Below are 10760 nucleotides of genomic sequence, written 5' to 3' on the forward strand. Positions count from 1 at the left end.
CTTTAGTGTATAAAACTAGCTTCTGTTACACCACCACCACATTTTTGAACACCCACACTGTGTTTCTAGTTTAAGCTCAAGCTTCTGAGCTAAAAATAGCCATGGGAATACTGCTTTTATTGCACCCCTAAGGAAAACAGCCACAGCTTCTGCTGATCTAGGGCTCTATATCACGGGCTCCCCCCCTTCCAGCTACCTTCTGTTATGGCCTTTCAGCAGCACAGAGCATAGCTTACAAGCAACTTTATTGATTTTTTTTTTTTTTTAAACATGGGATTGAAAATGCAACCCTGTGTTTCCACGAACGCAATCGTTCAGAGAAATGTCATTTTTCTAAAACTGAAGTGTTCAAAGCCTAGCACCACACAACAATAACAATTTACATTATCTTTCACAATCAGGAGATGTTACGAAAGTCACCAGCTGGAGCACTCGCATGAATCTCTGCCCCGACCCAGCTGGGCTACTGCACATGCCTCCACCAGAGGAGCAGAGGATGTGCAGGGGTGAGTGAGGCATTGCCTCCAGGGGGATTCAAGCCAAACAAAAGTTAGAAACCCTCACTTACATGCTCATACTGAAAGTATTTAAGCTAGCAGCAGTATCATTTTGCCATCACAGCTTTTAAAGTATTGCAACACAAGTCTTTAGTCACGATCAGACAGTCGTCTGGTGTGCTTGTACTCACTTCCTGAGGAAAAACAGCCAAGGCGGTGCCTGTGCTTGGATCGGGAGCAGCAGGATAACCCAACCTCGCAAAGGCAGCTTTCTTCCTGCAGCCTCCTCTCACCAGCACACCCTGACAGGTCAACAGGAGCAAACACACATGGGCGCAGTACCACACCTTGCAGAAGCACGCTGCTGGTAGCCAGGGCTACAGTGCCTGCCCTCCTGCAGAGCTGCACACTCGGGGGGGGGGGGAGCCTGAGAAAACTTACCTGGCTGCTAAACCTAATACAAGGTGCATGTTTTAGTGAGGGAAAAGCCTCAAAGAGGAAAAAAGAGAACACAAGCACTTAGCATAGACAGGGATTGAGCTCGTATTTGTACCCCTGCTCCTTCAGTGGGCTCACTGCCAGCACCTGTGCTGCCACAGGCCTTTAGGGCTGCAGCAGGGTCAGTGTGGGGTGGGCCAACACCTTCCCCTCACTAATTGCACAGCCTGTAATTGCACGGCTGTCGTTAACTGCCTGGCTCCCTGAGTTTATAAATATGCCTTGTTTAGGTCACTGCTGTCAGTTCTGTAATAGGGTGCAATTGAAAGAAGGAGTATGAAACACAAAATATGTAGCATTGTAAGCTGAAGGGGTTGCTGAAATGGCTAAATTGTGCTTTTTAAGAAATATAACAACTAGGACTTTGTTTCCCCAGGTGAGATGTGTGGGATCAGCACAACTGCTGCAGCGAGAGGTGGGAGGCAATGTGCAGATCCTCCTTCAGGGGAAAGCATCGAACCAACGGACAACCAACCACAGTCTCTATTTTTTTATTATTTTGGACAACATAACATCAAACGGATCTTGGGTGATGATTGTGAGTGGCGGGGACCAGAGGCAAGCCATGTGTTTTACAGGCTGTTGGCAACACCGAGCACCCTCTGAGAGCCACGCTCGGGGTCTCGGCACCCTTCTGGACTTGCTGCTGGGTAGCCCGGCCCTTCCGGGGCCCCCTGACGGGGCTCGGCCGTTCAGCCCCGGGGCCCCGGGAGCCGGGCCCGGTGTAGGCCCAGGCCTAGGCCTAGGCCAGGCCTCGCGGCCGTCACCGTTTCCATGGCAACCGGAGGGGGCGCGTCCCGGCGAGCTGCCCTCAAACAAGATGGCGGCGGAGGGGCGACTTCACCCTCCAGGACGCAAAATGGCCGCGGGGTGGGGTCGGGGAGGGACGCCTCTAGACGCGCATGCGCAGACGCCGGTTGGGCAGCGGAGCGGCGGGGCAGCGCCGGCACCGGACGCAGGTAGGAGGTGGCGCCCCCCCCCCCCCCCCCCCCCCCGGAGCACAGTGGTAGCGCCCGGCCGCCCACCTGCCCCCGCTCCCCCGGGCGCTCCCACGCGGGGCCGGCGGGTGGGTTCCCCCCCCCATGGGATACCCCCTGGTAGCGCCCTCCTGAAGGGGGCTGAAGGGGCCGTGAGGGAGCGGGCTGGGGGGGGGTGATGGGCGCCATGGGCACTGGTGCTGCTGGGGGGGCTTTAACCGGGAAAGGGGGCTGCGAGCGGCACTGGCAGCCCCACCAGATGTGGAAATGGTGTGAAATAAAGGCTAACCTACGAGATCCTTGCTTTAGGAGCGTGCGTTCTAAGTTCAGTGTGAATAAATGCCAGCCGTTCCCTCCTACAGCTCCTTTTCCCCCCATTTTTTAAAGCCTCGTTTTTGACAAACCCGTGACTAACGCTCTGTCTGTCCCAAGGAGAAGGTTATGAAAATACCACCGTGGCTAGCATCAATAGCACAGCACGCTGGATGTAGGAGCGAAATCCGCTTTTTATGGGCCACTATAACTTGCTTCTTTTCATCTGCATGCTCACAGATGAGGGAGATTATATATAAAAAAAAAAAAAAAAAGAGGCAGCTGTGGCAGCAAAGGGTGAGATCAGTCTGAAATGCCAGCTGGGGATGTGTCTGGTGTCCAACTAGCTGCTACCTTGAGGCTTTTTAATGTGTTTGTCAGCCACCTCTTAGCCCTGTCCCTCTGCAGGAATAACCCAGCAGCTAAATAATCCTCACAGAGCCCAAGTAGAAGGGGTGCCTGTGTGCGTCCCGTTTGTGAGGGTGCCGCAAAAAGTGCCCCAAAAGCCTGACGTGCCCTCGAGCTGCTCCTCTGTAGGAAGCTCTAGTGAGAGGCACGGAGCTGTGCCGGCTCAGCTCTGTGCTCCTCAACCTTCATCTCCACACACCACAAATTCCTGCCTCCTTTTCAGGGCATAACCCTACAAAATGCCATTTCTCTTCGAGGCCTGTCAGCGTGTCTGCCTTTAGTTACACCTACAAACGCTCGTTGTCTGGCAGAGCTCCCCGTGGAGCGGTGCCACCCTTTTATCTGCCCATGGGTTTTAGCTCAGCAGCAGGATCTGAAGCGAGGTCTGGCGCTTTGGCCAGGAGCAGGGCCGATGTGCAGCTTCAGCCCGGCGACGTAAGTGATGGGAACAAACACTGCATGCTCCTGCTGAGCTCATTGCGAGGAATTCCTCGGGCTGGGCAGAGCAGACAGTTATTTTTTGCTTCTCTGATATTGCCCAGAAGCGGTCAGACTGACGGCTTCCTCCTGGGTCGCTCCAGGTGGAAGCTGCTCTTTCCACTGGTTTAGTTTCCCTGTATACTGCTGCCCAGCTAAAGCATCTTCATTGCAGTCCAGCTGTGAGGTGGCTTTTGGGAGCCTTTGTGGCGTGATGGCACCGTGTCTGCTGCACGCCGTCATGCTCTGGTCGTGTCTCTTCATGCCACAAAGCAGCAGCAGTACTGCTCGCCGTAAATAACTGCTGTCTGAGCGAGCCCAGGTGCAGCCAGCTGTGACTGCCTGGGGAAAGCAGCTTGTGAGAGATGACATCAGTGCTGTTGTCACTCTTATTTGGCCGAAAATTAACATCAGCACCTAAAAATGTCAGTGACTGGGGCTGTTTCCTGAGGGCTGCTTTGCTGTTTGCAGCTACCTCGCTGGATTCCTCCTCTGACCTTGCTTTTAAAGAGGTGGAAGGAGCTAATCAGCTGGCTGACAAAGACCATCAAGGTAAAAAGGATGGGGCAGCTGCACCCCTAAGCCCACCCCTGGCCTCCCCTTAATGAAGTGGCTTCAGTGCAGCAGGCAGCTTCTGGCCTAAACCCCATCCAACCCACTTCTGAACAGCTCCTCAAAGCAGTACTAATTTTGATCTTCGCTGGCAAAGATTTATCAATTAATTAGATTCAATTTTTGTTCATTTAAGAAACTGACTTCTTTTTTTCCCCTCCTGCAGGAGCAGCCATGGATTGGCCCCAAGAGAGACCCAGCAGGTGCTGGGGGAAGACATCCCACCTGAAATGGAGGTGATGCGGGGAGCTGAGCGCCGCCCGCACCGACATGGGGTTGCGACTGTTGGCTTGTCTCTTCCGATTGCCCACCGCAGTGATCTACGGGTCCTTGTCGCTGTTCGTTTCCATTTTGCACAACGTGTTTCTCCTCTACTACGTGGACACCTTCGTCTCTGTTTACAAGATCGATAAGCTATCCTTTTGGATAGGGGAGGTTAGTCTTTGCCGTGGATTTTTTTGCCCTTGGAAAAATGAAATTTTGAGACTGGCCCTTGCTAAAGGTGTACGGGGCGTTAGTTGTATTCTCCTTTGGGAAAGGAGCCTTCTGAGTGCTAGTCTGTTTGTTTTTTTTTAGCTTTTTTTTCCTCGCACAAACAGAAAAGGAGATGAAATAGAAATCCCAGAGGCTTTGTTCTTAAGACAGGCTTTTCTCTGGGGATGTGGGGGTGTTTCAGAAGCCTGGAAACCAGTGGCCTCACTGCGTTCATGCCAGTTGCCCCAGACAGGGGAACTGCCCTGTGGTGGTGGTGCAGGGAGGGCACACTGGGGGTTCCTGCTGTGGTTTGTTTCACCATCCTGTTTTCTTTCCCAGACAGTGTTCCTGATCTGGAACAGCCTCAATGACCCTCTGTTTGGCTGGCTGAGCGACAGGGTGTTCCTGAGCACGCAGCAGTAAGTAAAGTTCCGCTTCCAGCAGAGGCTGGGAAGTTGCTGAGTCTCTGGGGGTAGATGTGAAAGTGGGAGCTTTAAAACTGTGTCACGGGAATGGTTACTGGAGAATGAAACTTTAAACACCTCCTTTTCCTGCTGTCTTAGAAGTTCAGAGCTCTTTGCACCTTGTTTCAGTACCTGGCTGTACAGAGGAGGTCATATATGTACCAAGTAGATGTGACCATAACTCTTAACATTCACAAGTGGTACAGAACCTAAAATATCTAAAAATAATCTAAAATCCCATTCCCTTTACTGGGGTGTTGGAAAGTGTCTGGATGTAGTCTGGGGATCTTGGGGGAAAGGACGATCTTTCCTCCTGCAATACATCAAACCAGTTGTTCCTAAAATTGTTGAATCACGGACCACAGATGGTCATTAGCATTTCTTGTGTTACTTGCTTCAAGTTTCTAATGAAAAGCACAGTGTGGCTTCCTGCACCTCGTGGAAACTTCTTAAGTGTTGTTTGAAGTAACTTACATTATGCAAAGCAGACGGTGCAGCGCTATCAGGGAGACCCTTGCTCAGGAGAAAAAGGATCCCTTTCCTTTGTGCTTTTCAGCCTTAAACTTGTGTTTTCTGTGGATTCATACATTAGATGAGAATTTATCGTATGTGGGTGTTTGTTACGTGAGCAAAAGCTGCGTTGTCGTCTGGGCCACTTACACAACTTCCTTGGAAAGCAGGAATACGTGGTCATGCAGGATTTTGTCCAAGTCTCTAAAACTTTTATCTTCTGTTGCAGGCCAGGAGCAGAGATTTCCTCCCCAGAAGTAGTTCTGAAGAGGCTCAGAGCACTGAGCCACAATGGCCCTCTCTTTGCCATCTCTTTCCTGGCTTTCTGGGTCGCCTGGGCTCATCCTGGCGTGCAGTTCCTTCTCTGCCTTTGCATGTACGACAGCTTTCTCACCATGGTCGACCTCCATCACAACGCCTTGCTCGCAGACCTGGCTGTTTCGGCAAGAGACAGGACGAGCCTCAACTTCTACTGCTCTCTCTTCAGTGCCATAGGCTCGCTCTCTGTCTTCATGTCCTACACAGTGTGGAACAAGGAAGACTTCTTTTCCTTTCGCATATTTTGCGTCGCGCTGGCCCTCTGCTCCATCGTCGGTTTTACCCTGTCCACTCAGCTGCTCCGCCAGCGATTTGAGGCTGATGGGAAAGCGAAATGGGATCAGGAATCAACCCTAAAACAGTAAGTGTCACCCATTCCGCAGCAGGGACAGCTTGGCATAGATCTGTAGGGTCCTGATATGCACCACCGTGAGAAGATCCGGGACAAGGAAAACTTTTGTTAATCATCTGTGGTTCTTGTCTGTTGATACAGTTTTCAGAATCACCTCTGCCTGAGGTCACACTGGCTGCTAAGGCCCTCTGAAAATAGGACAAAACTATCTCGTGAAAGCCCAGGCCCAAACTGGAGGCAGAGCCCTGACCTTCCCAGTGTTTGGAACGAGACACGAGTTAGTATCTAGAGCACCCACTGAGGCCTGTGAGTGGCGAAATGCCAGAAGCTGCTTGAGCATGAGACCACCTTGCTGCCCCTTCCCCGTGGAGCAGGACAAGTGAACCCCTCACCTTTTTGCTCGCTTTAGCTGCCTGATGGTGACTGGGCTGCGTGGGCCACGATGCAGCTGGTTACCCCACTCAGCTCCCTTGCTCTTCCTTGGGCTGCCTCACTTTTGTTACACTCACTTGTCTCTTGTTCCAAGCTGCCAGCTTTATGCTGTACTAACACAGCAGGTCCTGATGAGATCTGCCAGGTGAGCTAATCTGGACTGGGGGCGTGTATGGAGTGTAATGGCTGATAGGAGAATGCTTTTTTGGACAGGAATCCAAACTGTGGGCTCAGGAAATAAATGTTCTTTGGGAGACCTGTACCCTTTTGGCCTTGTAAATGTTGTTGAAGACCCTGCTCTTTTTGGTTTGGTCTCTAGAGAGAAGGAAGGTTGGAATGGGAGCTGAGGAGAGAGCTCTGCATCTGCACGGGATGCACCCTGCCCTGCTTGTGAAGGAATCACAGTTGTTTTGGTTTTTTGTTTGTCCTTCCTCCTCTCCCTTTAGGCTGTACATCGAGAAACATTCCGTCCCCCAGGAGAAGAGGATCACCCTGGCAGAATATCTCCAGCAGCTCAAGCGGCATCGCAACTTCCTCTGGTTTGTCTGCATGAACCTGGTCCAGGTAGGTCCAGCAGCGACTTCCCGAGCATCTGCGGGGTGCAGGCTGGATTACAGGGGCTGGCTGCTGACATCCATCTGGGGTGCAGAAGCACGAGGCCTGGTTTGTGGTGGGAAGGATTCATTCAGGAGTGCAGTTTGCTGGCTCGGCTGTCAGCACCGTGTTCTCCTCCTTTCCTGAGCCTCATGTCACTGCTCTCACTGTCCAGCTGGATCCACCTCCCAGCTGGTTTTTGCCACTTCTGTTTTTCATCCCCTTCAATTATTACGAAATGGCAGCAGCGTGCCCAACTTCCCTGAGCTTGGTGTGCTGCCGTCACAGCTCTGCCTCCCCTGGGGTCCCTCGGGTCCCCTCAGGCAGGCTTTTAATGCCTGAATCCTCGTGTTTGAGCCTTGCTGCCTTCTTTTTGTTGCTGTCATCCTGACAGCTGCTTCCTCCCACCTGCTGTGCCACTGTTTCCTCCTTCAAATCCTTGTGGCCACGGCTGTGGACTCCTTGCCCTGCCCTTCCCTGCTGTGTGAGCTCACCAGTGAGGAATGCTTTGGCAGCTGGCACACGGTGCTGGCCCCAGGCATGCAGCAGGCAGGCAGGTGGCATTGCAGCTTTGCAGTCTCAAAGCCTCCAGGGTTGCAAGCTCCACAGCCAAGCTCTTGCTGCACTAAGGTGCTGGAGGCCCATCCTGCACAATCCCTTGGCACGGGACTCCTCAGACAGGAGTCCAGGGGGCTGTTAGCTTTTTCTGTTCCTTCTTCCTGCTGTTCCTGCTGACCGGCTTGTCTGCATGCTGCTTTCACAGGTTTTTCACTGCCACTTTAACAGCAACTTCTTCCCCCTGTTCCTGGAGCACCTGCTGTCAGACCAGATCTCTGTCTCTACCGGATCCTTCCTCCTCGGTGAGTGGCAGATGGGACCAAAGGGAGCAGCTGGGGCAGGGCCTGAGTCTGTGTTCTGCCTTCACAAACCCCAGCTGGGGAGAGGTGCTCACACACAGGGCTCTGGGCTGTAAGATTCACGCATCCTTCCCTGGAACCTCCTTTCTGGGCACAGGAGGAGTAACTTGGAGCCTTTTCTAGAAGTGAAAAGCGCCGAGTGCTGGACTCTGACTCCGTGGCTCCACCCAGGTGTTGCTGAGGATAACATCTGTGCCTGTGGATATGGCTCTAGGATGCAGCAGGGAGCACAGCTCTGAATTTATTCCCTCTGTGGGCATTAGTCTTGTCGGGCTAGAGTCACTCTGAGAGAATTCTGCCTGGGCCAGGTCTGCTCGTGCTGCCCAGTCTCTCTCCCTCCTGCTCCAGGGCTGAGTCCCAGCCCCTGTGGAACAAGGGGCAAGTCTTTTCTTCCTTCCTGCCCACCAGGCTGATGAAGCAGAGCACACGCTCTGCCCTCTGGAGGAAGAGTGTGCGCTGTCACAAACCCACTGAGTACATCTGCTGCAGCCACCCTCTCCTGTATGCGTTTGGGGGCTGTTCGAATCTCCTACCCTACCCTCCTCGTCCTCCCTCTTGGTATTGGTACTGGGGTGGATGGTGGATACTAAAACTCAAGAGAATTATTTGTGATTCTTTCTCTGCTCAGGTGTTTCCTACATCGCCCCCCACCTCAACAACCTCTACTTCCTCTCCCTCTGCCGCCGCTGTGGGGTTTACGCTGTGGTCCGAGGACTCTTCTTCCTGAAGCTGGCTCTCAGCGTCGTCATGCTCCTGGCAGGACCCAACCAGGTCTATCTGCTCTGCATCTTCATAGCCAGGTACGCAAACACTCACATCCCCTGCTCTCTGCCAGCTGGGAAGGAAAATGACTTGTCCCCATTTCCACCAGAGAGGAGAAGCCGGGTGGCTCCCAGCTCTGACAGCACCCAGGTCACCGCAGAATCCCCTGGCAGCAATGACTGGTTCCCCCCCAGTAGCCAGGGCTTCTGAAATTCTTATTTTAAGCATCAGGGAACCCCTCTCATCTCTCTCTGCATTTTCTCTGATCTCTCGCCCATTCCCGTCGCTTCTCGGTGCCCCTACCCAGTGCTTTGCCTGTTGTCCCGCAGCAACCGCGTGTTCACAGAAGGGACCTGCAAGCTGCTCAACCTGGTGGTCACCGACCTGGTGGACGAGGACCTGGTCCTGAACCGCAGGAAGCAGGCGGCCTCGGCGCTGCTTTTTGGGATGGTCGCGCTGGTCACCAAGCCAGGGCAAACGTTCGCCCCCCTCATTGGCACCTGGCTGCTCTGCGCCTACACAGGTAAGTAGGAACAGCAGCGGGGTGGCAAAAGCTGTCACTGCTGTGTCCCTGCTGTGTCTCACCACCTCTTCTCACCCCCAGGCTACGACATTTTCCAGCGCAGCCCCTTGGGCAACGTGGTGAGCGCCCCGCCGAAGCTGGAGTCTGCCGCCGCCCTGGAGCCGACCCTCCGCCAGGGCTGCTTTTACCTCCTGGTCTTCGTGCCCATCGCCTGCGCGCTGCTGCAGCTCCTCACCTGGTCGCAGTTCAGCCTGCACGGGAAGCGCCTGCAGATGGTGAAGGCTCAGCGCCAAGGCCTGACGCAGGGGGAAGCGCCTGAAGTGAAAATGATTTAGGGGTGCCTGGGACCCTCCTGGTTCCAGGCTGGGGCAAAACGAGGGGACTGCTGAGCGAGGAAACCCTGCATTTGTGATTCGACTGTGAAATGCTGTAAGGCCGGTGCTTGCTTATTCCAGGAGGGGCTGCTGGGGAAGGCAGAGAAGCCTTGACACAGGAGCAAGAGCATTTTAACCTCGCTGGTCCCAGGGCTGCTGATTCCAGGGCAGGAGGAGCTGGGGTGCAACACGTGCTGCAGGTGTACACGTCCCTGGTGGGCAGAGCAGGGCAGGGAGCACACACACAGCCTTTCCTTGCTCCTTTTCCAAACCCAGGGGATTGATGTGCCCCTCTCCCATGGCTGACCTCCTTGCAGGGGGGAGAGCAGAGCCAGGAGGAAAGCTCAGCTCTTGCTTTTGTGCCTTCAATTCCACTTGGGAGCCCGTTTGACACAATGCTGGGTAGTCACAGGGGTAGGATTTTATCTGTGGGGAAGGACAGACACCACAGCTCCTCTCTGCTTGAAACAGCGCCCCAGGGGTTGATTGTCCAGCCACGGATCCAAGGGGGAAGGGCAGGGCAGGCGGTCACCAGAAGTCCCCAGGGTGAGGGAGTCTCCTCCAACTCCCTAGGGTGAGCGTGGTGCCAAAGCAGGCTGGGTGGGGGCCAGCAGTGCTCTGCCCTGTGCCCTCCCGCAGGAGGAGGTGTGCTCACTCACATCTGTGCTGTTCTTCACTTGGCTGCCTCCCCAGCCTCAGCACCAGGCTCCTCCTGGGGTTGCAGCCCACAGCTCTGCCATTTTGCCTCAGGACACAGCTGCCTCCTGTCTCGGACCAAGATGTTTCTGCCACGGGGCTTCTGTCGTTCTCAATAGTTCAATCATAACTTATTTGTGCAGATTTTAACCAAGTTTGATTCTTCATTTCATAAATTAAAGATCTTTTCTGTATGGCTGCGGTCCCGTTTGAATTATTTGCCACCCATCTGGCCCCGCATGGGCTCACCTAACCCTGTGAGGCCCCGGGTGCTGCTTCCCTTGATGAGGTGGGCAAGAAGCAAGAGCTTGAGCTGCAATGAGGGCGTTTTGGAATGCTGCCTGCCCCACTTACAGCTGGTAGAGGCTGAGAAAGGGACCATTAATGAAAAGTGAAGTCTCAGGGGTGAACCACGTTCCCCCACCCTTCCCTGGGAGGGAAGCTTGCCTGCTGCTTCTCAGCAAGCCCCTGGGCTGGCACCAGCTCCCCCCGTGCCAGCAGCATCACCACTCTCACCTGTGCGTCCTCCTCCTCACTCCCTCTTACAGCTTCTCAGCCCCTCA

The 10760-nt window shown here is 54.0% G+C and overlaps 1 protein-coding gene across 1 annotated transcript; it reads left to right on the forward strand.

The window, feature by feature from the left end:
* The first annotated feature begins 1917 nt into the window (after nucleotides 1–1917).
* Nucleotides 1918–10391, forward strand: MFSD13A (major facilitator superfamily domain containing 13A). The gene is made up of 9 exons (XM_084289987.1): nucleotides 1918–1954; nucleotides 3948–4216; nucleotides 4595–4674; nucleotides 5459–5908; nucleotides 6778–6895; nucleotides 7689–7785; nucleotides 8471–8642; nucleotides 8934–9127; nucleotides 9209–10391. Exons 2-9 carry the CDS (start codon nucleotides 4052–4054, stop codon nucleotides 9460–9462), a joined length of 1530 nt encoding a protein of 509 aa, XP_084146113.1. The 5' UTR covers nucleotides 1918–1954; nucleotides 3948–4051; the 3' UTR covers nucleotides 9463–10391.
* The last annotated feature ends 369 nt before the right edge of the window (nucleotides 10392–10760 follow it).

The sequence above is a fragment of the Netta rufina genome (genome assembly GCF_964035555.1).
Source record: "Netta rufina genome assembly, chromosome: 7".
Taxonomy (NCBI): Eukaryota; Metazoa; Chordata; class Aves; order Anseriformes; family Anatidae; genus Netta; species Netta rufina.